The sequence below is a fragment of the Scardinius erythrophthalmus genome (genome assembly GCF_964197995.2).
Source record: "Scardinius erythrophthalmus genome assembly, chromosome: 5".
Taxonomy (NCBI): Eukaryota; Metazoa; Chordata; class Actinopteri; order Cypriniformes; family Leuciscidae; genus Scardinius; species Scardinius erythrophthalmus.
In genome coordinates this window covers 43,518,398-43,546,396 of record NC_138225.1, presented here as the reverse complement: position 1 = coordinate 43,546,396, position 27,999 = coordinate 43,518,398, and the positions used below count along the sequence as shown (strand labels likewise).

The 27,999-nt window shown below is 44.1% G+C and overlaps 1 protein-coding gene across 1 annotated transcript in view; it reads right to left on the bottom strand.

Annotated features, from left to right (window-relative positions):
• Nucleotides 1-24,401, bottom strand: part of LOC308691610 (interleukin-31 receptor subunit alpha) — a 30,687-nt gene extending 6,286 nt beyond the window's left edge. The window contains exons 1-10 of the mRNA XM_081367008.1: nt 24,163-24,401; nt 24,009-24,044; nt 23,638-23,694; nt 22,456-22,573; nt 22,090-22,253; nt 21,716-21,864; nt 19,982-20,117; nt 19,554-19,651; nt 13,257-13,470; nt 12,986-13,165 (exon numbers count right to left, since the gene is read on the bottom strand). Coding sequence (XP_081223134.1) covers nt 12,986-13,165; nt 13,257-13,470; nt 19,554-19,651; nt 19,982-20,117; nt 21,716-21,864; nt 22,090-22,253; nt 22,456-22,573; nt 23,638-23,694; nt 24,009-24,044; nt 24,163-24,199 — 1,189 coding nt within the window. The 5' untranslated portion in view covers nt 24,200-24,401. The remainder of the gene's footprint in view (nt 1-12,985; nt 13,166-13,256; nt 13,471-19,553; nt 19,652-19,981; nt 20,118-21,715; nt 21,865-22,089; nt 22,254-22,455; nt 22,574-23,637; nt 23,695-24,008; nt 24,045-24,162) is intronic.
• Nucleotides 24,402-27,999: the final 3,598 nt, after the last annotated feature.

Below are 27,999 nucleotides of genomic sequence, written 5' to 3'. Positions count from 1 at the left end.
AGTACTTGCCCCATTGAAGTCAACAGGGAGCAAATTTTAAAAATAGAATAACTCGGTGTAGGCAACACCGATTTTTGCCGTTGTTCTCTGTATTGACAGCACTCCAAATGTACAAAAAAATGAGCTCAATGTTAAAATTGACCGGAGTTCTCCTTTAATCACCCTATAATCAAGGTAAAATAAATATGGAAGTATCTACTATGCTGACAGCAAAGCATTAAATAATTATACAGTAGTGGCCAAAAGTGATGTCTGGCCTAGAATAATGGACATTTTCACCCTTTATTTAAATATTATAACAAATGTGTTAAAGATTTTGCAATCGTATTACGTAGTTGTGCTTGGAGTCAATTGTTTTATTTGTGAAAACAATGTTATGTCTCCATTCCCTCCTTCAGGGAAAAAGGGTTGAAGTCTGAAATGAAGAAAATGAAAGAGAAAGAGAAGAGAAGAAGAGAAATGAAGTCTTTTAAAGCAAGTGTCACAATGTGGTTTTGTGTCCTGTCATGTTTAGTGGTTCCCTGTCTGTCTATTAGTCATCCCAGGTGTTTCCCATTAACCACGCCCCCTTGTTATCCTGTCTAGCTCGTTTACCCCTGTATTTAAGCCCTGTGATTCAGCCCTGTCTTTGTGAGTTCCTGTTTGACTGTTTTCGTGTCTACAGTTACGCTGTCGTTCAGTTGTTCTGTTCCTGAGTCCTGTGTTCTTGTCCTAGTTTGTTCAAGTTTAGAATCTAATTAATAAAGTGTGCTGCAACTGGATCTTGCTTTATCTGTGCCTCAACCAACACACACCTGAACGTAACAGCAAGACGTTATGAACACATGCAAAAACTAGAGAGAAGCAAATGCATATTTATAACTAATTATGTTGTAGTCACTGTATGACTTTTCCTGTGAACTTTTTGTTTTTCTATGCATTTCTTTTTTTTTTTTTTTTTTTTTTTGCAAAATATTTTTGTCAGATAAATGTTTTAACCAAGTTTTGTGTTTCCTTCACATTTAAAATATAAAAAGAATATAGAATATCCCCTCCGGACATCACTCCGGACATCCCCAAATATCTCCTCCGGACATCACTTCTGACCACTACTGTATATGTTGTAACACTCCAGATCAATGTATTTATTCCAAAAAATAATAAAAAGTATGCATTAATATTGAATCTCTTCTATAAGGAATATGTTTTTAAATCAAAATATTTTTTTATGTTATTTGTGGGGCTCATGACACTTAGTTTAGCCTGATCAATCCTTTATTATAATATATTATTGTTGTTGTTTTAAATAGTAACAAATCAATTTTGTTCTAAGATATTAATATTTGATGTATTGTTACATCCACCAGCTGGAGTTCCCTTGATCTCTTTCAGAGGGCACTTCTACCAACACCTGTGCTTTTCCATTATGAACTTCATTTCTCAGTATCCATTGCCTATTCTCATGATTGTGATGATGTTTAGCTGTGTGTGATTACCCTTGTTAAAACTTGCCTATATAAGCCCTGTGTTTTCACTCTAACTTTGGAAAGTCTTGTTTTGTGTTGCAGTGCAATTCTGAGTGCTTGTATCCTGGTTTCCCATATTTTGGTTTCCATGTCTTGCTGTCCTGAAAATCCTTGTTTGCCTGTGTTTTGGACTCCATTGAAGGGATGGAGAAATGAAGTCTTTTAAATCTTAGAAGCTTTTCTCTGATTCTTTTGGGAAAAGATTCAAACCATCAAGAGTGTCAAATTGTGGCAGGTCAATTTTTTAGCAGCCATAAACCCAAGAGCACAGCTCCGTTGTTTTATCCATTAAGCACAATAAAAGCCGTTTTTTGTGATAAAAAAACGTACTTGGTTACTTACGTAACCTCGGTTCCCTTAGAGATAAGGGAACGAGTACTGCGTTGAAAACGCTGTGGGAAAACTCCTTTTCTCGAGAATATTGAAGCCTTTATTTTAAAACGCATTGCTGCAGCACATGCGAGAGCTAGAAGCTCGCGTGTGCGTGCTGATTGGCTTGTGCAAAGCAACTGCACGAACCAATGGCGGAACAGCAGAGGAGCGCGAGCCAATCGGGGCGCTTGGCACTCTGCCAGAGTCAAGCGCGCGAAACTGCACGTGACAGAAGAGTATAAATACACAGAGAATCCGCCATTTGACAGGTTTAAATCGACTGAAGCGAAAAGACACCTGCCATAAGAGACAATAGCACGGCAAGGCAACGCAGTACTCGTTCCCTTATCTCTAAGGGAACCGAGGTTACGTAAGTAACCAAGTACGTTCCCTTACGAGAACGTTCTCTCGTACTGCGTTGAAAACGCTGTGGGAACACTATTTAAAACGCCGTGCTTGTCGTCTTTGGCCAATCTGACTCACCGAGAGCTCCAGGAAGTACAGAATAGCCTAGGATAAAGAGACCGAATCTTCGGGCCCTTAGATATCCAAACAGATAAAGCTGGGCCAAGGGCCAGTCTTAAGAATCCCACAACACGAGATGACAACCAGTGTCTGAGTCAAAAACTAGTCTGGGTCCACAGAGCCAGCGTTAGATAGAGACTACTCATGCCTATAAGGCAGGTACCATAGAGGTCTAAGATGTGGACGGAACGGACCAGCCGGCCGCCGCATACGTTATATAGCGCATAACGTCTGCATAGACATTTTCATAACTAGACTGGATCCATAGAGCCAGGGCCTAGCTAGAGAGAATTCGTACCTGCGGAGCAGGGACTTTTGGGTTGTAACGTTTCCAAATGTGGACGAAACAGACTAGCCGGTCGTCGCACAAGTGTGACAGAAAGAATGTCAAAACCAGCCTGGGTCCGCAGAGCCAGAGCTTAGATAGAGAGAACTCAGGCCTGCAGAGCAGGAACTTCCAGGTTGTAAAATCTCACAAATGTGGACGGGACGGACCATCCGGCCGCCGCACAAATGTCTTCGATAGGAACACCACTCGACCAGGCCCACGAGGAGGCGACGCCTCTCGTGGAGTGAGCTCTAACACCTCTGGGACACGTAAGGCCCAGTGAGGTGTAGGCCAGAGCAATGGCATCCACTATCCATCTGGACAGCGTGAGCTTCGTGACGGGAAGACCTTTGGTTCGGCCCCCGAAACAAACAAAAAGCTGTTCAGACTGTCTGAAAGAGGCTGAACGCTCTAAATAAATTCTCAAAACTCTGACAGGGCAGAGTGTGAGAACATCACTGAACTCTTCTGAAGTGGGAAGAGCTGACAGAGAAATAACCTGGGCTCTGAACGGAGTTGAGAGCACCTTAGGAATATAGCCATGTCTTGGCCTAAGGATGACCTTAGAGTCATTGGGGCCGAATTCCAGACAGGAAGCGCTAGTAGAGAGCGCCTGTAAGTCACTTACTCTCTTGACTGACGCCAGTGCCAACAGCAGGGCGGTTTTCAGGGAGAGAGGTTTTAGGTCGGCTGACTGAAGTGGTTCAAAGGGAGGTCCCTTAAGAGCCCGCAGAACCAAAGAAAGGTCCCATGCTGGGACAGATGGCGGCCGAGGCGGGTTAAGCCTTCTGGCGCCCTTAAGGAAGCGAACTATAAGGTCGCATTTTCCTAAGGAGGCTCCGGCTTCCGATACATGCTGTGCAGCAATGGCTGCTACGTATACCTTGAAAGTGGAGGGGGAACGACCCGCATCCAGCATCTCCTGGAGAAAGGATAGCACTCTTGGTACTTCACAAGTGTGTGGGTCGAGGTTTCGAGCTAAACACCAGCTGGAAAACACTGACCATTTATGGTGGTAGAGGCGTCTGGTAGACGGAGCTCTAGCCTCCCTGATCGTGTTCAGGACGCCCTCTGGGAGGTCCTGGGGTACCCGTTGAGTGGCCAAGCGTGTAGGGCCCACAAATCGGGACGAGGATGCCATATAGTCCTGTTGGCCTGAGCCAGGAGGTCGCGCCTCACTGGGATTGGCCAAGGGTCTGTCACAGACAGCCGTATCAGCTCCGGGAACCAAGATTGGGTTCGCCAGAGAGGAGCTATCAGGAGCACTGCGCATTTCGTGTCTCTGATCCGTTCGATGACCTGAGGGAGCATCGAGACCGGAGGAAACGCATAGAGGGGAAGGCTGGGCCAGTCGTGGGCCAACGCATCCCTGTTCTTTGAAAAGAAGATTGGGCAGTGACGTTTGTCTTCTGAGGCGAAGAGATCTACTTCTGCCTTCCCGAAGACCTCCCAAAGTAGGAGAACCGTCTGAGGGTGGAGAGACCATTCCTCTGGGGGAACCCTGCCCCGAGAGAGCATGTCTGCTCCTGTGTTCAACGTGCCCGGCACGTGAGCTGCCCTGAGCGAGCGCAGATTGGTGTGAGCCCATAACAGTAGCTGGGTGGCTATGGCAAGCAGGATGCGGGACCTGAGGCCGCCCTGGCGATTTATGTAAGATACCACTGACATGTTGTCCGTCCGGACCAATACGTGGTGTCCAGCCAGGTATGGGAGGAAGGTTTTCAGGGCCAGAAAAACTGCTCTCATTTGAGGCAGTTGATGTGTAGGCGTTTCTCCGAGCTCGACCAGAGGCCGGAGGCAGGCCTGCCCTCGTACAGCGCTCCCCAACCTGAGTTGGAAGCGTCTGTTGAAATCACCCTCCTCTCTGAGACCACCCCCATGCTTACGCCCTGCTGGTACCAGCTGGCGTCTTTCCAAGGTGCCAGGGCTTGAACACAGCGCTGGTTTACCTTGATAACCAAGTGGCCTGAATGCCAGGCATGGGGTGGCACCAGAGGTGCTAGCCACAGGTGAAGAGGACGCATACGCAGTAGGCCGAGTTGGAGTACTGATGATGCGGAGGCCATGAGGCCAAGGATCCTCTGGAACGTTCTGAGGGGTACATAAGAGCCCTCTGTGAGCGATGCTGCGAGCTGCTGAATCGTTAGAGCACGGGCCGGTGTGGGCCATGCTCTCATAAGTACAGAGTCGAGAACTGTTCCCAGGAACGTGATACGTTGGCTGGGCAACAGAATACTCTTGGCAAATTTGACCTTGAGCCCTAGACATTCTAGATGTCTGAGGAGCCAGGCTCTGTGAGTATGTGACTCCGCCTCTGACTGGGTCAATATGAGCCAATCGCCGAGGTAGTTCAGGATGCGCATTCCCCGCTGTCTCAGGGGGGAGAGAGCTGCATCCATGTACTTCGTGAATGTACGAGGTGCCAGTGCCAGTCCAAATGGTAGGACTGTGTACTGGTATGTCTGCCCCTTGAAGGCGAATCTCAAGAATGGCCTGTGGTGGGGGTTCACTTGAATGTGAAAGTAAGCGTCTTTTAGATCTATTGAGAAAAACCAGTCGCCTGGGCGAATTTGCGCCAGGATGTGTCTGGTCGTGAGCATTCTGAACGGCCGTGACATGAGAGCCTTGTTAAGATGTCTCAGATCTAAAATGGGTCTCAGGCCGCCGTCTTTCTTTGGAACAAGAAAGTAACGGCTGTAAAAACCTGACTCGCTCTGAGAAAGGGGGATCTTTTCGATGGCCCCTTTGGCCAGCAGACTTAACACTTCGGTGCGGAGGACATGACTCAGTGTGCTCCTTACCGTGGTTTGTATAACCGCACGGAAACGCGGTGGTCTGTGGGCGAACTGAAGCGAGTAACCGCGCTTTATGATGTTCATTACCCATTCTGAAACTCCGGGAATAGCTTGCCAAGCTAGAGCCCGCAGAGACAGAGACATTATCATATCTGGAACGCCCAGTGTTGGGGGTTCGAACTGACATGTATGTGAGGGAGAAATTTTTGCTCGATTTGTGCTTTTTGTGGGTCGCTGTTAAAACAGCGTTTGAGTGCAGGGGTGCGTGAAAGGTGACGGGCCCATGTTCTGCATTTAATACTGCTCCAACCGCCTGAACTGAAGAGGGGGCTGAGAGTAGCACTCGAGCGATCTTCGGGGCTGGTCCGGCCGCGGCGGGACAATGACCCCTCTTTAAGCCGGTTAGGACGGCTTCTTGGGCTCGTGATCGAGCGTGAGCTTCGGCTGCGGGCCCTGGCGCTTAGGGAACAGGAACCGTTTTGCATGCTTCATGCGCTGGCTAGTCTCAGCCACTGGGCGGGGCTGGAGGACTTGTGAAGCTACCCTCTCAGGTCGCGGCGTGCTCTTGGGGCGCCGTTGGACCGAACTGGAGCGTTTAGGGAGGAAATGCTTCATGGCGCTGGAGACTTTCTGAGCCTCAGTGAAGCGGTCTGCGAAGCCACTGACAGATGGGCCGAAGAGACCAGATGCTGTGACCGGAGAATCGAGGAAGGCGGTTGTGTCTGCGTCCCTGATTTCGGTCAATGTCAGCCATAGGTGGCGCTCTAAAACTGCTAGGCTGCCATGTTGCGGCCCAGTGCTTGAGCGGTGGTCTTAGTGGCCCGTAGCGCTAGATCTATCGCACTCTGAGGTCCTTAAAAGTGTCTGGGTCAGGGCCTGACTCATCCATGTAGCGGAGGAGCTTCGCCTGAAACACTTGGATGGTCGCCATGGCGTGGAGAGCAGAGGCGGCTTGACCGGCGGCAGCATAAGCGCGGCTGGCAATGGCCGAAGTAGTTATGCACGGCTTAGATGGGTGCACAGTCTTAGACCTCCAACTTCCTGCAGTGGGAGGGCATAAGTGTGCAGCGACCGCTTCCTCCAGTGGGAGGGGACACACATAACCTTTTTCTTCAGCGCCGTCAACATTGGAGGGCGTTGAAGAGGCAGATGAGCGCGTTCGAGCTGAAAAGGGCGCGCGCCAGCTTTTAGTGAGCTCTTAGTGGACCTCAGGCAGAAATGGAGCGGCGCGCTGACGAGGGGCCTGTTGGCGCCCCGGCAGGTACCACTCGTCGAGGCGGCTTCTGGCAGGCTCAGCTGGAGAAAAACCAGTAGAGTCCCAGCTCATTGACAGCGCGAGACATGACGCGGAAGAGTTCGGCGTCGATGTTCGCTCGAGAGTCAGAAGGGTCTAACTGAGACGGGGGGAGGGGTCCGCGGAGCCCGACCAATCCTCGTTCTCAGATGCCGCCACGGAACTGCGTCATGCAATAACATCAGCAGATCCGTCAAAAGAGACGAATCCCGCCGCTTCAGACAAGGGGCGTTGGTCGCTCTGAGAGAACAGAACTGAGAAGAGCGTGGGGGAAGCACGTGGAGAAAAGCCCAGCGTGCATCCGCTAAACTCACCGCGTTCAGGACGCCTCATGATCGCGCCGCTTCTTCCTACGGGGCTCGCGGGGCGCCGAAGACGGAAGAAGGGCGGGATAACTCACTGACGAAGCGAGAGCGAGTCTCGAGCGGAGAGAAGAAACAGGCATCCCGTCGAGGAGTGCGCCCCGATTGGCTCGCGCTCCTCTGCTGTTCCGCCATTGGTTCGTGCAGTTGCTTTGCACAAGCCAATCAGCACGCTCACGCGAGCTTCTAGCTCTCGCATGTGCTGCAGCAATGCGTTTTAAAATAAAGGCTTCAATATTCTCGAGAAAAGGAGTTTTCCCACAGCGTTTTCAACGCAGTACGAGAGAACGTTCTCGTAAGGGAACCTTCGTTATTCTTCGTTATTCATTAACGAAGTTATTCATTTAACACGTGCTTCTCTGAAAACAATCCACGCTCCGGCACGGAACTTCATGAGAAATTGAGCTGCGTACTCGATACATGCATTGAAGCTTCAGTTTCATACAGTATGTAAAATCGTACGTGTGGATTACTCGCTATGTGTTTTGACCATTTGCCTGTTATATGGATTACGATTCTGGATTGCCCCAATAAAGCTGAATTTGGATCTTCAACCTGTGTATCTGAGCATTACGTAACATGTATGTATATTTGTATGTATCTTTGTATGTATTTGATGGATGTAAATCAAAAGTGAGTTTGGTATTGTCTGTGTTTTGGTTCTTTGAGTGTAGTTTCTTTACCTGTGTTTAGCCCCTGTGGCCTTGGTTGCTATGGTTTCTTATGAGTTGACTGATCGGTCTAACCTGGGCTTTGTTTTACCCCTCACTATCTTGTGTATTTATATTTCGCTATTTGGTTCAGTTCTTTATCTGTTCTTGTTGTTTGTGTTATTCATCCCTGTCTGTATTCCTGAGTGCCTTTAGTCTTTTGATTGGATTATTAAAGTACCATTTGTGCTTAGATCCTCCCCTTAACCAGCCATGACAGGTATAACCATAGAAATGGGAATAACCAACAGAGAGTCACAAAGAGAAGTCTCTTACAAAGGTAAAAATGTTACTGTAAAATAGGTTTAAGTCAGATTTACAAGTTTAGGTCAGATTGTCAATGGATCTCATATTAGTAATTAAAAGTAATTAAAAACACTTTTTACCTTGAGAAATAAGTTTGAAAACTTCTGAAATGTATTCAAATATCTATTACTTTTTACAAGATACTGTCACGGTCACGTTCTTCAGCCTTCATCTGTGTGTGCACTTCATTCCCCAGAATCCTCCATGGCGCACACCTGCACTCACTCACCCAATCACCAATCATCATCACCTGCACTCCCTCATTAACCACCCTTTATATTCAACACTCTCCCTTCACTCCTTGTCTGGTCTCGTCGATGTTCACCTTAACATGACCCACAGACTTCCGAACACTTACCTGGATTCCTACCTGTCATTTCATCCTCTCCAATCCGTCCTGCCTGCCATCCTGTTCTGCCTTCAGCCTGACATCATCTGCAAAGAGAAAGAATGACAAGGACATTACCAACCAGCTAAGCATCCACTGTTATTCTGTGTTTCTGTTACTCACCATCTGTCTGCATCTCCACACTCCCTGAAAATAAACTATTAACCTTACCATCTTGTCTGCATCATCTGTAAAACCCTGACAGAAGACCAGACCCACACGAAGCATGGAAGTTGCTCACTTCACCCTAACCCCAGCTGATCGTCTGATTCATTGTTTTCAAGATGGCTGCTCAATCGAGGAATATGTCGCCGGCTTTCTGGAGCTTTCTGTTGGGGTAAGCTGGACAGATGATGTCCTAAAAACAGTATTTTGGGGCGGACTGGATAACCATCTGTACCAGCAAGCTCCAGCGGAGGCAATCCCAGGCTCATTTGCCCAGTATCTAGATCATGTGTTGAGGTTGAGTGGCTCAAGGTTCACCGTAGGTGATGTTGAGGACATCGCCACTCAACCACCATCTCCAGCCATCTTCACCACGCCACCCATCATCATCCGGAATTCAGTCACCAGCACTAGCGAGCCTGCATTTGACGCCAGTCCAGCCGAGCCTGCACTTCACGCCAGTCCAGCCGAGCCCGCACTTCACGCCAGAGCTGCCGAGACCAAGGCAGTAGGCGTCGTGCCCGCCGCCCCTGAGTCTATGAGCGTCATGCCCGCCGCGCCTGTGACTGACAGCGTCGCCAGCCCGCCAGAGCCAGAGCCGGTCGCCTGCCCGCCAGAGCCTGTGAGCGTCGTTCTCCCCGAGCCAGAGCCAGAGTTTTCAAAGCCCTCATCGCTGGTCCCGTCCAGCTCAAAGCCCTCATCGCTGGTCCTGTCCAGCACAAAGCCCTCATCGCTGGTCCTGTCCAGCACAAAGCCCTCATCGCTGGTCCTGTCCAGCACAAAGCCCTCATCGCTGGTCCTGTCCAGCACAAAGCCCTCATCGCTGGTTCCGTCCAGCTCAAATCCCTCTTCATCGCTGGTTCCGTCCAGCTCAAATCCCTCTTCATCGCTGGTCCCGTCCAGCTCAAAGCCCTCATCGCTGGTCCCGTCCAGCTCAAAGCCCTCATCGCTGGTTCCGTCCAGCTCAAAGCCCTCATCGCTGGTTCCGTCCAGCTCAAAGCCCTCATCGCTGGTTCCGTCCAGCTCAAAGCCCTCATCGCTGGTTCCGTCCAGCTCAAAGCCCTCATCGCTGGTTCCGTCCAGCTCAAAGCCCTCATCATCGCTGGTTCCGTCCAGCTCAAAGCCCTCATCATCGCTGGTTCCGTCCAGCTCAAAGCCCTCATCATCGCTGGTTCCGTCCAGCTCAAAGCCCTCATCATCGCTGGTCCCGTCCAGCTCAAAGCCCTCATCATCGCTGGTCCCGTCCAGCTCAAAGCCCTCATCATCGCTGGTCCCGTCCAGCTCAAAGCCCTCATCATCGCTGGTCCCGTCCAGCTCAAAGCCCTCATCGCTGGTCCCGTCCAGCTCAAAGCCCTCATCGCTGGTCCCGTCCAGCACAGAGCCCTCTTCGCCGCTGGTCCCGTCCAGCACAGAGCCCTCTTCGCCGCTGGTCCCGTCCAGCACAGAGCCCTCTTCGCCGCTGGTCCCGTCCAGCACAGAGCCCTCTTCGCCGCTGGTCCCGTCCAGCACAGAGCCCTCTTCGCCGCTGGTCCCGTCCAGCACAGAGCCCTCTTCGCCGCTGGTCCCGTCCAGCACAGAGCCCTCTTCGCCGCTGGTCCCGTCCAGCACAGAGCCCTCTTCGCCGCTGGTCCCGTCCAGCACAGAGCCCTCTTCGCCGCTGGTCCCGTCCAGCACAGAGCCCTCTTCGCCGCTGGTCCCGTCCAGCACAGAGCCCTCTTCGCCGCTGGTCCCGTCCAGCACAGAGCCCTCTTCGCCGCTGGTCCCGTCCAGCACAGAGCCTTCTTCGCCGCTGGTCCAGTCCAGCACTGAGCCCTCTTCGCCGCTGGTCCTGCCCAGCACCAAGCCTTCACTGCTGGTCCTGCCCTGCACAGAGCCTTCACTGTTGGTCCCATTCAGCTCAACGCCCTCTTCACAGCTGGTCCTGTCCAGCTCAACGCCCTCCTCACAGCTGGTCCAGTCCAGCTCAATGCCCTCCTCACAGCTGGTCCTGCCCAGCACTGAGCCCTCTTCGCCGCTGGTCCTGCCCAGCACCAAGCCTTCACTGCTGGTCCTGCCCTGCACAGAGCCTTCACTGTTGGTCCCATTCAGCTCAACGCCCTCTTCACAGCTGGTCCTGTCCAGCTCAACGCCCTCCTCACAGCTGGTCCAGTCCAGCTCAATGCCCTCCTCACAGCTGGTCCTGCCCAGCACAGAGCCCTCATCGCTGCCCAGCACAGAGCCCTCATCGCTGCCCAGCACAGAGCCCTCATCGCTGCCCAGCACAGAGCCCTCATCGCTGCCCAGCACAGAGCCCTCATCGCTGCCCAGCACAGAGCCCTCATCGCTGCCCAGCACAGAGCCCTCATCGCTGCCCAGCACAGAGCCCTCATCGCTGCCCAGCACAGAGCCCTCATCGCTGCCCAGCACAGAGCCCTCATCGCTGCCCAGCACAGAGCCCTCATCGCTGCCCAGCACAGAGCCCTCATCGCTGCCCAGCACAGAGCCCTCATCGCTGCCCAGCACAGAGCCCTCATCGCTGCCCAGCACAGAGCCCTCATCGCTGCCCAGCACAGAGCCCTCATCGCTGCCCAGCACAGAGCCCTCATCGCTGCCCAGCACAGAGCCCTCATCGCTGCCCAGCACAGAGCCCTCATCGCTGCCCAGCACAGAGCCCTCATCGCTGCCCAGCACAGAGCCCTCATCGCTGCCCAGCTCACAGCCCTCATCGCTGCCCAGCTCACAGCCCTCATCGCTGCCCAGCTCACAGCCCTCATCGCTGCCCAGCTCACAGCCCTCATCGCTGCCCAGCTCACAGCCCTCATCGCTGCCCAGCTCACAGCCCTCATCGCTGCCCAGCTCACAGCCCTCATCGCTGCCCAGCTCACAGCCCTCATCGCTGCCCAGCTCACAGCCCTCATCGCTGCCCAGCTCACAGCCCTCATCGCTGCCCAGCTCACAGCCCTCATCGCTGCCCAGCTCACAGCCCTCATCGCTGCCCAGCTCACAGCCCTCTTCGCCGCTGGTTCCGCCCAGCTCACAGCCGCCTTCATCACTGGTCCTGTCCAGCCCAGAGCCGCTTTCGCCCCCTGCCTCTTCCAGTCCCGTGTTAAAGCCTGATATTTCCCCAAAGGAATTTTGGGGGGGGGGCTATCAGTCTTCTCCGCCATGGCCACCCGAAGGGTCCTCTCCGCCGTGGCCACCCGAAGGGTCCTCTCCGCCGTGGCCACCCGAAGGGTCCTCTCCGCCGTGGCCACCCGAAGGGTCCTCTCCGCCGTGGCCACCCGAAGGGTCCTCTCCGCCGTGGCCACCCGAAGGGTCCTCTCCGCCATGGCCACCCGAAGGGTCCGCACCGCCATGGCCACCCGAAAGGTCCTTACCGCCATGGTCCCCTGCTCAGCCTGTATCACCATGGTCCCCTGATCAGTCTGCTTCACCTTGGTTCCCTGCTCAGTCTGCACCGTCCTGATCACCTCCTCTGTCTGTCCTGCCACCATCCTGGAGTCCGTACTCCTGAACCTGCTCCACCTTCCCGTCACGGACTCCAGGATGCCCACCCTCCCTCCCGTATGCTGCCTTCTTCGGCGCGGGACGCGCCTTACGGGAGGGGGGAGTAATGTCACGGTCACGTTCTTCAGCCTTCATCTGTGTGTGCACTTCATTCCCCAGAATCCTCCATGGCGCACACCTGCACTCACTCACCCAATCACCAATCATCATCACCTGCACTCCCTCATTAACCACCCTTTATATTCAACACTCTCCCTTCACTCCTTGTCTGGTCTCGTCGATGTTCACCTTAACATGACCCACAGACTTCCGAACACTTACCTGGATTCCTACCTGTCATTTCATCCTCTCCAATCCGTCCTGCCTGCCATCCTGTTCTGCCTTCAGCCTGACATCATCTGCAAAGAGAAAGAATGACAAGGACATTACCAACCAGCTAAGCATCCACTGTTATTCTGTGTTTCTGTTACTCACCATCTGTCTGCATCTCCACACTCCCTGAAAATAAACTATTAACCTTACCATCTTGTCTGCATCATCTGTAAAACCCTGACAGATACGTATACCACTTTTATTTATACCATGTTTTTAGAGTTATTAAATCAATAATTACAAATGATTACACTCCTAAGAACTTTTTCTTTTTCATCATTTTGGACATCTTTAGTGTCCATTAATCCATTATACGAATATACTGTTATACATTTATTTCATCCTATTTATTATACGAGAATAAAAGGGAACAGTACTTCTCTTAGTTTTCTCGGTTATTTCTCTGTGCGTCTGCTTCACGTAGAATGATTGGAAAGCTGGAATCTGTCCTTTGGCCCACCACTCCACACAGTAACACACGCTAGAGACCGAGCTGTTCCAGGACAGACTGAAACTGTTGTTCCTGGTTATGTTAACACTTAACAGCCCAAACGAATCTAAACAAAAAAAAAACAAAGTATAGACATAAAGTAAAGCTAACCAGAGTACTCTGCATGTAGCATGTAACAAAATACGAAAGCAATGTACCTTTCAACTCATCCATTTGCTTAATGGCTATACTGGAAACAGGAGACGATCCAACACTGTTCAAAGCCCTGACGCTGATGTTGTATGCAGAGTAAGACAGGATTAGGGTGAGAGATGGATCTTTAGTGCTGAAACTGTTACACAGAGTGATGTTTTCCCCGGATACTTTCCCCACGGTCACATTGTAGTCAGCCACAACCTCACTGTTTGCATACTGAAAGAAAGGATGTTCACGATTGACATGTAATATAATGTATATAGGGTTCCTATGGGAACTTCTATCATTTTTTGGAACTAATCTTAATGGATCTTGGTAATACTTTAGAATTTTGCTCCATCATTAATGAGTAACTACACAGGAACAAATGTGTAGTGCATTATCAATATTCTAACAACTAATATTAACAAGAAACTCTGATTACAGTTTGTTTTCTTCAATTACTAGGACACTTTCTCAGTTAGGTCACTTTTTCAAAACTCTTCCCACAGTGAGCACAACAGCAGTATATCTGAGTTAAACTGTGGATCATTTATCACTGCTTTGGCACAAAATGCATTCAACTACGCCATCATTCAAATTACGTGAATTTATTTCTCACTCAGACACAAACCACCACCAAAATTCTTCACACAGTTCTCTTTAGCATCACTATTATTATCTCACATTGACTTTCTTCTTCTTCTTCTTCTTCTTCTTCTTCTTCTTCTTCTTCTTCTTCTTCTTCTTCTTCTTCTTCTTCTTCTTCTTCTTCTTCTTCTTCTTCTTCTTCTTCTTCTTCTTCTTCTTCTTCTTCTTCTTCTTCTTCTTCTTCTTCTTCTTCTTCTTCTTCTTCTTCTTCTTCTGTACAAATTTTGACACCTAACTCACCCCACGACATTTGTCATGAATGAAGTGTCAAATTGTGCGGCTTATTGAGGACAACGGACAACGGACAACACTGCTCTGACTTTTATAAACAATTGGGCATACAATGTTCATCCAGCGGGCGAAAAATCCCAGACTTAACATTGGACAGAAGTTTGTGACATCATATCTCCACATCAGAATGTCATAGAGACTTGTGGATGGGCTCATTTGACTCTGCCCAGCAAGCAGCCAATAAGTAGTGACATAACAATGACATAGCAATGCCCTAGCAACCAGTTACAGTACCCTAGCAACCACATCATAGATTTCCATTGAAATAAGGTGAGAGGGTTACCTGTGGATTAGAACATCGTAGAGACATCTGGGTGGTCTCTTTTTGACTCAGACTGGCAAGCAGTCTTTAAATACCACCATGGAAACCTTCTAGCCACGCCCTAGCAAGCATTTAGAGCACCATGCCAACTCTATGGCAGGATGAATAAGCCATATATCAGCACCAGAACATCATAGAGACACAGGGTTGGCTCTTTTGATTCGGGCAGACATCCAGTCTATACCTTTCAACCATGTAACTGTCTAGCCGCACTCTAGCATATGGCAGCATGGTTGTAAACAAGTATCACCATGGTAATTGTGTAGCCATACCCTAGCAACTGTATAGCAACATGAACAAGTCATATCATATCATTAGAACATTGCACAGACTTGGGAGTTAGATTTCTAGCAGTCACGGAAAAAAAAGACCCTAGTAACTGACTAGTGCCGAGTTTTGCAAGGACCACTTCTTCAGCACAGCACACTTACTTCAAGAAGTCTTCTATATATTTAACAATTCTTTATATATAAAAATTAAACAGACTTACTTCAGATGAAAAACTTCTTGATTCTGTAATCGAATTACAGTTTTTTTCACAAATAAAGAAATTGTTTAAAAAAATATATAAATAAAAAGGAAGTAAACACTGTAACCGACAGGGGACTCGTAATCTGGTAAGTTTGCTCACTGAATCATATTTTTTCAAATAAAGACAAGATAACATACATACAGCACATAGTAAAAATGACATGAATATAATGGGCAACGGAATACAGTGCAGCACAGTTTGAAATCAAGGTTTTAAAGTTTATTGAACGAGCTGTGAAGCTGAAGCTGATCTCCTGTGCACATTAAATTCACACGGACTGACCATCACACACAGAGTTACTTTACACGTTCATGCAGGCTAGAAATGTGCACATCAGATGATCTGACAGCTGAATTCGACTATATCTGCAAGGTTTGTGAAATTAAAAGTTTATTAGATTTTCAAAATTTTGTTTAAATTATATTAATGCGTATTTGCTACATCCTGACAGTAAATGAGAAAGCAAATGCTATAATACGTTTTTGTATACAGTTTACTTTATTTGTTTAACAGTTCTATCTAGTAAAGTTCTCAGCGCTGTCAAAATAAAAGTCCCGCATCCAACACATCGGCCAAAATATAAAACTCATCGGCCGATGTAGATATCGGTCAACCACTAATAACAAAGTGTTTTTGTTGGGTAGAAAACCTTGGGGTCCTAGCGATTGAAAAAAAAAATCGCACTGTTTTATACAGTAGTTCACTACTAGCTAACCAGTAACTATTTTTATCTCCCAAGTACTACTAAGAAATACACTTCTTATAATGAATGTGAAACTAATCAATAACATACAGGACAGATTAACATTTTAACCAGTACTTCAATTAATAATTAATCACGTACATGATGAATATGTAATAGCAGACTTATGATTTTGGTAAGTTGTTAAGTCTTTCCCCACCAGTTTTTTTTTTTTTTTTTTTTTTCAGCAAGTTGTCAGCAACCGCCAGCATTTTTGATAATTTTCATGAAAATGTCATGGCCCCCATTTTGTTGTATCTGAAACCAAAAAAAAAAAAATGTTTTATTATAGCTTCATGAATTCTTTATTTTATCAACACTTGAATGTGGGTAAGTTTCATAAAAAAAAAGCTTTTTTTTTCAAAGACTACACCATGCATAAGCAATGTTTTTATAGCTTGTTTCTGCTTCTTTTTTGCCTGTGTTTTAATAAAAAAAATTCTCTACTCTTTCAGAAGATGTGCAATAGCTCCCCCAACTGTATAGTTTTCATGACTTTACTTGCATGGCCAATTTTCCATTATTCCTCTGAACTTTCCTTAGTCCCTTGTCAAGCGTTAACGTTGTGTTTTAGTGTGTAATGATTTGTTTTCCCTGGTGTCCATTTAAAGTCAGTTTGATCATCTTCTTGCGTTCTCTCTTGGATTACTAAAGGTAACTCATAACAAAACACTAGACCAAGATTAGATTAGGTCATAAATTATGGATTTACCTGCCGTGCACCTCCTTTTGCTGGAGCAAGGAGAGTGATCCCTCAAGGACCAGACAAGGGACTTTTTAGATCTGGCGTGCCTAATACACTATCTGGTCCCTAGGGGGATTTTGCCGGTTTGTGGAGTGGGTGCTGGTAAAAAATTACTCTCTGTTAACTACCTGCTTTGCAGATGAGGACAACACCAGGCCATCTCCAAACCCAGAGTCTAACTTCAGCCATTCCCACCACGGACCACGGACCAAGAGCCTAAGCACACCGCAGACAGGGAGATCGAGCCCCGCCACAAGAACAGAGCCAGAGACAACTGAGGCCATTTTTGTCTTTAGTGGAGTACAAGGACATGGAGTGGAGCCCCTCCCATACTCCTGCTGCTGAGGGTGAGCTGTGCCAGGTTTCTACATTATTAATTGAGGGATTGGAAGATATGATTCCCCAAAGTCTCTTGTTGCCACAGGTCGTGCCCGACTCCTGCATCTCTGCTGGTCCTGCCCAGCTCCAAATCTCCTGCATCTCTGATGCTCCCACCCAGCCTCCCTTTCCCACCTCCTCTACTAAAGACAGCCAGACCTTCATCCCCACCTTCGCTGGCTCCCTTCAGTCCCTCAGCTCCCCCTCTGTTTACTCCACTCTGCTCTGTGGGTCTGCCTTGGGTCTTCCGGTCTCCAGCTCCGCCTTGGCAAGGGGATCCCCTGGCTCTGCCACCAGCTGCCGAGCCTGTCACTCGACATCCCGTCGACCAGTCGGCTCCACCTTGGCTCCTTCCTTCCTCGGCTCCACCTGGGACCGTCATCCTCAGAGCTCCACGGGGATCTCTTATCCCTCTGGCTTTGCCTTGGTCCTTTGTTGCTCTGTCTGCGCCAGGGAATTTCAGCCTTCAGCTGCTCTTTGTCCCTTCACGCTTTCGGCATTGTCGGGCTCCGCCTTCCCTCCAGTTCCGCTTTGGTCCTCAGTACCCCTGGCCCCACCTCAGTCCTAAACCGCAGCTCTGCACCACAACCCCCACACCCCCACCCTCCCTCCTCTTTTGGACTTTGTTATTTAGTTACGGCACAAGGTTGCGTCTACCGGGAGGGTGGTGTAATGTTACGAGTATGTTAGTTTTAGTGCTGTCAACGTTAACGTGTTAACGTATGCGATTCATTTTTGTCCAGTCTAACGTGTTAAAATATTTAACACAATTAAAGCAGCATCCATTTTTTGGTCATCTTTTGGTGAACGTTACATTATATGACCACGCTCTTATTCACGCAAACGCTTTTAAAACGCGACAAGACAAAAGAGAACGCGCTGTCTGTGAATGTCCTGTCTATGTGATACACAACACACAGAAAGACGCGTGCCAGTATCGTGCGCACCAGAATCGAGTTCTCTTTCACGCTTGAACGAACAGTAACACACACATTTATGCCAAAATGTCTGTTTTGTCGAGTATCTTTTTTTTTTAATCAATTGACAGCACTAGTGCTATCTATTTAATCTATTTAAAACTGGTGCTCTCAATCGATAAAAAAAAAGAAAAGATTAATCACACATTTTTTCTGTGATTAATCGTGATTAATCGCAATTAAAAACACACGTTTTTACATGTTTCTTTGTGGTTTGGTTTGGTTTGGTTTGGTTTGGTTCTGTTCTGTTCCTGTTTGCCTGTGTTTGCCTTGTTTGTTTCTATGGTTACTGATTATGTTAAGCACCTGTCTCTAGTTCTCTTGATTAGCATCCTTGTGTATTTAAGCCCTGAGTTTTCCTTACCTCCCTTGTCTAGTGTTAACATTATGTTATAGTCTGCAGTGCTTTGTTTTCCCTGTTGTTCATTAAAAAAGTCAGTTTAATTATCTTCTTGCATTCTCCCTTGGATTACTACAGCTAATGCCGAGTTCAGACTGCATGATTTTAGCCCCGATTTTGGCTCGCCGACAGGTTTTGAGAAATCGCCGACAAATGCCCGAAATCACAGGCAAATCGGTGCTCGTTCACGCGAGTGACAATCACGCAGTGTGAATGAGCAAAGACGCGATCTGAGAGAATCACAGACGAGTCGCCGACGCCCGTGAGATATTTGGCATGCTAAATATCTGGACCTGTCGGCGATTCAAAATCCTGCTGTGTGAAAGTGTTCTGACTGAAAACTACATCGGCGATGACCGACAGCCAATGAGAGAGCCAGATACAGAGCAGCGGGGAGTTCGGGGAGGAGTTATAGACCACAATATTAGTATTTTAATAGATATATTTACAATTATATCAAACAGAAACAAAGCACAAACATTTGCTTGACCAGCAGCAACAGCAGCACATTGCAACATTATTTATTTACCCCCAACTCTCTTTGCAGAACACACAGTCCTTGCTCCCCTTGTCTTCCCAGCCATTTCCTCACGCATAATGTTTTTCTTTTTCTCCTTTTCGCTGCAAATCAGTGCACAGACAATTTGGGTCGCAAGCTTCTTGCAGGCTATTATTTTTAATAACAATTTCAAACTCGCACGAGAACTGCGGTCTTACGCACGCGGATTTTGCGTTATTTCCTTATCACTTCTCGCGTGTGTTTGGTTGCGAAACGTAGTTTGCGGGCCAGACAGGAGTTGTCGGCGATTCTTCCTCCTGAAAGTCATGCAGTGTGAAACCTCCTGTCGCCGATGCATCGTGCAGTGTGAACACACCAGCAACTGAATGTTACCCTGGATAGTCATGCAGTGTGAAAAGAACAGTGACCCGACTACTTTGAAAATCGTGCAGACTGAACTCGGCATAACTCGTAACAGTTATAGTCTTGTGTAGTTATTCATTTATGACAGAAACATTTATTCTAAAGTGTTACCAGTATCCTAAAGGGATAAAATAAGAAAAATCTAAGAATCAAATAAGATTATACTATATATATAAAAAAGTTATTATCCAGAAGGATCTTATTTGATTCTTAGAGGATTATTATTGTATCCCATTAGGATACAAATATGTTCCAAATAAAATAGTTGAAAAACAAAAACAAAAAAACACCCTGTCTGACCAACACCTAAAATATACATTGACACCACAGATGGTGTTGAGAAATGACATAACTTAGTACCTCCCACATCACGACCACTTTTCTCTGTCCTGCTGATATAAAACGGTTTTGTATATGGTCTTGAGACTCCCATTGGATTGATGGTGCATCTGTGAGTTCTGAAGGGGTAAAATTTTGAAAATACAGTAGTCAATTAAATATTAAATATAAAGTGTGTAATTTCCCTGCCACCAACAGCACAAAATAGAATTGTTTGTTTGAGCGGAGCAGATGGGAATAACATTGTCTCAACTAATGCTGTGAGTTTAGTGTAGCTCTAAGATTTGTGTTTGAATTGAAGAAGTGTTTGTAACTTGTAACTGTCTGTTTCATGACAGAAATCACACACTTCACTATTAAAAGAAAAGTATACAGTTTCAAGAAAATACAGAAATCAGTAAATACACACATTTGTATTTAGCCACTTTGAAAACCTGTCTTCAACTCACCCCGCGGGACCACGATGACCTCACTGAGCGGACACTGCGCGCACTCTTCATTGTGATCACAATGTATTTGCAACTCGTAAGGCAGAGAAGACGTCACATTCCACATATTACATTCTCTGCTGTTTTTAGACTTTTGCTGCAGAGTACAAGAGTACAAAATGAGGAGAAACAAGCTAGCACATTAACATCTCTAGTGTCAGTTGGAAAAGGTCCTGTAGTAGGCCTGAACCTATATTTTTATGATTGAAGTTGAAAAAGTGTAAAAAATTGAGGGTTTAAAGGATGGATTTATAGATAGATAGATAGATAGATAGATAGATAGATAGATAGATAGATAGATAGATAGATAGATAGATAGATAGATAGATAGATAGATAGATAGATAGATAGATAGATAGATAGATAGATAGATAGATAGATAGATAGATAGATAGATAGATAGATAGATAGATAGATAGATAGATAGATTATTTCATAAATATAAAATGTAGCTCAGATGGAAATAGATATAAATTCAGATCAGACTTCACTTTCATCCAGGTGTCATAATCATTATAACTAACTGAATAGGGATTGCACATGACCCTGGAATGGATCACAAAACCAGTCACAAGTTGCACGGTTATATCTGTGGCAATAGCCAACAATACAGTGCATTGTATGGGTCAGAATTATCGATTTTTTCTTTTATGCCAAAAACCATTAGGATATTACGTAAAGATCATGTTCCATGAAGATAGTTTGTACATTTCCTACCGTAAATATATAAAACATTTATTTTTGTGAGTGAATGCAGCACAAATCGCACACATAAATGGACAACTTTAAAGGCGATTTTCTCAATGTTTCGATTTTTTTGCACCTTCAGATTCCAGATTTTCAAATAGTTGTATCTCAGCCAAATATTGTCCTATACTAACGATAGTTTGTGTAGTTTGTGCTTACGCATACTTTTGGGGTTTAAACCCACACAAAGGTTTGTAAACGAGGCCCCACATCTTTAACCACAAAGCCACACCACACCCTAGTGTACAGTGCTTTCTCAAATCTACACTGATCCACACTCTATTACTGTAAACTCCAGTGCTGTGAACAAACACACCCAAGATATTCATAATTGCGACGGCAAAAAATGTTCCCATTTTGCACTCATCTGACATTAGCGCGGGTAAATTATTTAATGTGTGCTAGCGAAAATAAATTTGTAATTGATTTGATTTGATAGATATATAAGTATTCATAATGAAAATTTATTTCAAGTAATTTACACAAATGAATGTCACAATGTGTGTTATTTGATTAGGAAATAACATGCCCTCATAAAGTTAATAAATGTGTTTGAAAATCAATTCCACAGGGTGAATATTGTCACAGGGCTTTGCACTATTAAGTTAACAATAGTGCACATTATGACGTGTCATATTATTTTCCATATTCAGATATGCAAGATAAAAAGGTGACAATGATTGTTGCAATTAGACACTGAAACTGACACTGATAAACTCTGAAACTGCAGGGTGCAAATATCAACCTGATCTCACGAGAACTATTTTGCGAGGTATTGTGAATGTGAATCATACAAAAACAATTTTTTGCAAAAAAGTAAGCATGAAGGCCCACCGCTAATCCAACCCCTAATCATGCCCGTCGTTGGGGCGTAAGCAGAATTAGCCACCAATTCACCAAAATGTAAAGTAGTTAAATTGCCATAAGATTGGGTTAGTTGTTACTGACCTCTTTCCACATTGCAGTGTTGAACTCTCTATACTTTACAGAGAACTGTTTAATATAATTTCTTTCATCTCCCCAGTCCACTTTAACAGACAAATGACCAGAGCTTCTTTTAAAAATTAGATTCTGTTTAGAGGGAGGACCACACCGTGCTGAAATGAAAGAAAACATTTTAAAGCAGAATCACATACTAACCTGGGGAAATTTCTGTCTGGTAACAGAATTGTCAAGCAACTTTTACTAATATTAAAATTTCTAGTAATTTCCAAGTAACTGCAGGCAATAAATCAGTATATTAGATTAAGGTCAGAGGTTAGAAACACTTAAAATCATAATACATTGAAACTGATTCATAGTAATATTGTTGATTAACATACTTATCTGCGATGAATGTCCACTGAAATTTTTGTAGGTGCACCTGCTTTGATCTTCACTGGTTGCAATTACGTGAGCTGTTATATCCCGATGTATTACTTTAAAGGCATTTAAAGTCATTTCAGTTGCATTCTTCTTATTTATGGGTTCACAAAAGCAATGTCTCCTACGCAGGAAACAAACAGTGTGGATTGTTTAATGTAATTCTCAGTTATCACGTGGAGAATTGTACATTAACTTTTACATTTGATATTAGGAAGTATAAACAATCAAACAACAGCAAGAAAGTATGAAGCTCAGCCTCAGACTGCAGTCCAAACAGAATAAAGTTGAAATCGTCATATTTCTCACTTCTTACGTGTACTTACTGTTGTGCGTAGAGTGTGGATGGGGTTGAAAAGTCTCCTCCATATTTCCATTCACAGATGAGCTTACGATTATTTTTATTAATCGTAAGTTTTATGAAGCATGTAAAATCATAGACTCCTAATAAATGAGAAATATCCAATGATAATATAAACAAAATGAATGTTACTTTCTACAGATACTGAAACAAAAACTTGAAACTCTTCCAAATTAAATGACGAAGCGGTTGACTTTTGGAAAATATTGTTCATCCAACTTTTAGTTTCTATTCATTTTCAAGATTTGCAAAGATCTTGAAAACACACACACACACACACACACACACACACACACACACACACACACACACACACACACACACACACGCACGCACACACACACACACACACACACACACACACACACACACAGACACACAAACAAATAATTTAAAAAATGAAACAAAACAAACACTGTAACTCAGCAGAGGATAATTACATTGACAACAAATGTTGGTTTTGTAGTTACTGTAGTTACTGTTTCCCACTCATCTCAGGAAAGTGCAATAAAAGCAAGGGATATTACCATTTCATCCTAAAATGTAACTAACTTCATTGATTAAAGGAAAATATTTGTTTAGACTTTTTTTTTTCTAATACCTTTGGTAACAGGGCTGAATGTTAAGCTAGTAAAGATAGTTACACTTTTTGTGTAAATTTAGAAATTATGACAAAATTATGACATAATTTTAATTGTTTGTTGTTGTTGTTGTTGTTGCATACTTTAAGCCTATTAAATGCCCGAATATTTTGTTCATTATTTTATTGTATCTAAAATAAACACCTCTCCAAGCTGATATGCAATGGAAAAGGGAAGAAGAATGGAAATTGGAAAAAGGCAAGCGTGTAAATAGACACTCTAAAGAAGAAAACAGTAATCCTTAAATGGTATGGGGGGGATTTTTTAAACTAGGCTTCATCCAAAGAATAGCTAAATATGTTTTATTGAAACATAAAGATGTTTGCCTTGCCATGTCTTCAACAATTTAGTGGGGATATAAAACCAAAAGATGTGTCATTGTAGGCAATACTTATTCCTAATACAAATAAAGTAACATTTATGTTACACTAAGAACTATTCTAGCTTACTCCAATCTAATAAATAAAAATACATAGCTTACATAATTTGCGCTGGTCATTTCTTACCTTCTGTGTTGTTACATTTGTCTTTTAGTGAGTTCAAGTTGTCGCATTTACAGGAACCTTTAAAGTTTAAATGAAAAGCTGTGTTAAGCGATTGCCACAATGTTTACAGCATGATTTGAATATGTTTCAAAAAGCATATTGTGCTGAAAAGGAAACACAAAATGTGTACAAAGATCTTATGAATTAAGTTCACATATTGTTGATTGCTGGCCTGTAATCCAATCTATATATAGTCCCTACGTCAAAAAGTGTCTCTGTTCCATTTTTAAAAACAGAAGTTTTTTTTTTATTATTATTATTATTACAGGGTTCAATGTGGTCTCAGACTCTGACCCAATACACACACACACACACACACAGACGCAACTGACCTGTTGACGCTTCGGTTGTACAGAGAGATAAGAAACCTGAAATATTAATAAACCAACTGAAATAACATCACTTCAGCAATGATATCAATGAAATGCTATAATGTGACATATTTCCGTGTAAATACTTGTTTGAAAACACAGCTAAAGCACATACCTAGAGTGAAGTAAAATGCAGCCGACCACTTGCGCATTGTCGGATCCTCTTGACTGGTACTCACACGCAGCTTACCAGCTCACGGAAGAGTGAGGGGTATTCCCATCACTCACGAAACTACAGCGCAACAGATCCTCTTGAAATCTCATCTGAAGATAGAACAAAGTGAACTGCCTACCTAGACAGCATATCTGACTGAGCAACGTTTAGACGCGCGCAGCATTCTGGCCATGAGCCTGGGCGGCAAACAATGCTGGCCTCATATAGCAGGAACTCTGCTGATTCACCGACAGTGTGTAGCCTATCATATGCACGCAAAAACTTTTTTTGATGTTGCGGTAAATGGCACGAGAAATACAATTCGTGCTATAGATACGCACTTTCATGAGATCGTGTTGGGTTAAGCCGCTTATGTGCTCGTGGAAAAGTGTTCTTTTATTTATATCTCAGAACCAGAATCATTTTCATCACATTTTGTCACATTTCAGAGATTAACATGACACACCATCATGTCAGAACACAAAAGAAAATATTTTGAAAAATGTCTGTTTATATAGACCTATATAGCAGATAGAGTTCCACTGAAGAAAGACATGTTAATTAATCCTCTTCATTATCAAATTGCAATGAAACTGACTCATACACAGTTTGTGCAGAAACGAAGTTTCACTTCTGCAAACTATGAATAGAACATAGGTTATGGTTGAACTTTGCAGAGGCTCTTGACACTTGAAATCATTTAAGCCTATGGCTTGAGAACTAATTTTCTCACTAAACTGTGGGTTTGTCAACCCTAAAATATGTTTTACAGCATATTTATGATACAAATATTGCCTGGTATAACTTGAAAGAATAAACTGACTACTCTTTAGTTTTTCAGTATGGGAAGACCTGGTGACCAAAGAAATCCTCTTCCTTGTGGACATTTTTTGGTCACCCATGAGGAAAACAGCTAATACATCATACTAAACAGCTAATACAAAAACATTAAAAAAATAAATAAAAAAAAATTAGAGCTAGAACTAGAACTGTGGAAGGTTTTCTGTGATTGTTAGGTTTAGGGTTAGCTGATTGCATATTCAGTTTGTTCAGTATAAAAACCATTGTCCCCATAAAATCAAAACCCAATATGCTTGATATGTAGTGAAAAAGAGATAACCTACTATTCAGATGATCCGGATCTAGGCCAAACATAAACTTTTTTCCCCCATGTCAATTTTTTATAGTTCCCAAGTATAGTTCCCACCATTAAATAGCCTAACCAATAAGTAGCAACTATATGTAACAGTTAATTAGGACATATTCTTTTTTTATATTATGTAAGGCATTTAGCCTAAACTATCTTAATGAAATATTATATTTTTTATCTCATGGAAAAATCCAGTAGTTGTTTAATATGGTCACAGTTGTGAACATGCAGCATAACAAGTTCAAAATGTGTAGAGGGAACTTGCTTTTTTTAAGGGAACAAGCACTTTTCTTAGATTACTCTAAGACCCTTTCAGCTTTTGAGAAATGAGTGAACAGTTTCACATGACAGATCTCAGAATACCAAAGACAAACTGTGAAGTGAGTTCACTTCTTTGCTTCTGCAGAGCTTTCAAGGAAACATATTTTTGATGTACAGTATATACTAAAAAAATCCGAACGTTGACTAAATGATATGCCACTTACTTTGCTATATCTGAAAAGGAGTCTATGTTACTAATAAAATGCATAAGGGAAGTTAATCTAATTCAAGTTTATAAATATCAGAAGACTATTTTTTTATTTTACACAAACAAGTCCAGTCCATAAAACAGCACAAAATCAAGATGAACAAAAGTGGCATCAACATAATGTATTTGGCAGTTACAGTTACTACAAACTGTACTGAGAACATGTGGTATGGGAGCTGTGAGATGTTAAATATCTCTCTTTCTCCTAAGTGCACACACACACACACACACACACACACACACACACACACACACACACACACACACACACACACACACACAAATACATGAATACAGGAAGAGACATGTTCACACTTCAGAGACTTCAACGTTGGGAGGCCCAATGTAGGAAACACACTGCAGTGTAACACTTAAAGCTTGTGACTCCTTAACAGCATCTACACATTTCTGTGTTCATCAACACAGAAAAGACATCCAGGCAAAAGTTTCACAATTTTATGTAAGATTCACTGTGTATAGTTGGAGCCATCTAACAACCTGCAATGTTGTTTATGTAGTAGTCTCACAGCTTTCAAGAGAGTTTTTACCCAGTTTGTTGCTAACAGCACATGGAACATGTGACAGCGCAAACAACGGCAACCACACGATGATCAAGGCGTTTGATAAAATTTGTAGACACCAAGAACATCCTCTCATTTTGTTTACTTATAGCACACCTCATTCTGAGAAATGGATGTGAGCAAGACTGAAATATTAAATTTCCTCTGCATTTTCCAAATTTGTTCCTACATCTTGGTACTGTACAACATCAAAATGTCAGTCAGCCATTTGCGTTAGTCTGCTTGACAAAAACATATAATGCAGTCAAAGGGACATTTACAGGAAATTGGTCATATATTGAGAGTGGTGTACAGCACAGTTTTAAAATCCCCCACCTGTATGTTTATCTATAGTTTTACTACTCATCGCTTTGATCACCTGACGAATGGAAGACGATGGTCTTGATCCCTGTCTTAGATAAGAGTGTGTGGGCTGTTTTTCTCTTTGTGATGTGTGTTTGGCTGATTTCATAAGATCTTTTTTTTTTTATGGTAAAGGTTGAGGCTGAATCAACATCTTTTCAGAATGTTACATTGATAGTGAGATGATAATGAATGTTAGAAAAAATCAGAAAGTATTCAGACACTCTTGGTTTTTCTCTCACATTTTGTAGTTACTGCTTAATGCTAAAATGCATTAAATTATTTCCCCCCAGTTTTACTGTAATATGCATTTTCAGCTTTTTTTAACCTTATATTCCTACAGGTGGACTCCAGTCAAAGAAAATTAGAATGTGTATGAGCTAATAGCAATACTTATGCCAATGTGATATTTCAGTTTTTCTTTTCAGAAATTTGCAGTTATCACAAATTTGTTTTTACATTGTCATTATGGGGTATAAAGGGTATATTGACGTAATCTTTTAAAAGCATTTTAGCATAAGGCTGCAACAACAAAATGTGAAAATGAAAGGGTCTGAATGCGTTCTGTATCCACTGTAAGACACTGTAAGAAGAAAAATCTGTCTCATAAATTAAATCAATTAAAAAACCCTAAACCACCAACCCTAACCCCAATACAAACAAACAAACAAAACCATTTTAATTGCACTGTGTACATGTAATGTTTTTCCCTTAATCTTTATAAAAAAAGGCCTTTAGATCATATTTGGAATAGCACAAGCCATTCTAGTCATACAATCAAACTATTGTAGATGAGCGCCATCTGTTGTGAAGTAAGTGTAACTAACTAGCTATTGTACTTTTGTCAAAAACTGTCACTGTGCAGTTGCATCTTTAAAATGTAATGTGCATAATATATATATGATCTATATCTGATCAGATCTATATCTAATATGCCTAAATTAGTATAACTACCTGACTTTAATTGTGAATTCAAATCAAGTATTTAAATATGAGTGTTTATATTTCTTGACATGTGTTTGACAACTACAGAGTGAATCTATAAGTCTTTCTGTGATTTATAAGTTTTGGTTAGTTATGTCAGGTGTGGCACAGTGATGAATATTAGACCAAACACTTGCTGATTAAGAGATCACAGAGCACCTCTCATTGATTTTTAAAGCTTATAAAGAGACTTGGTTCTCTTAATACTGTGG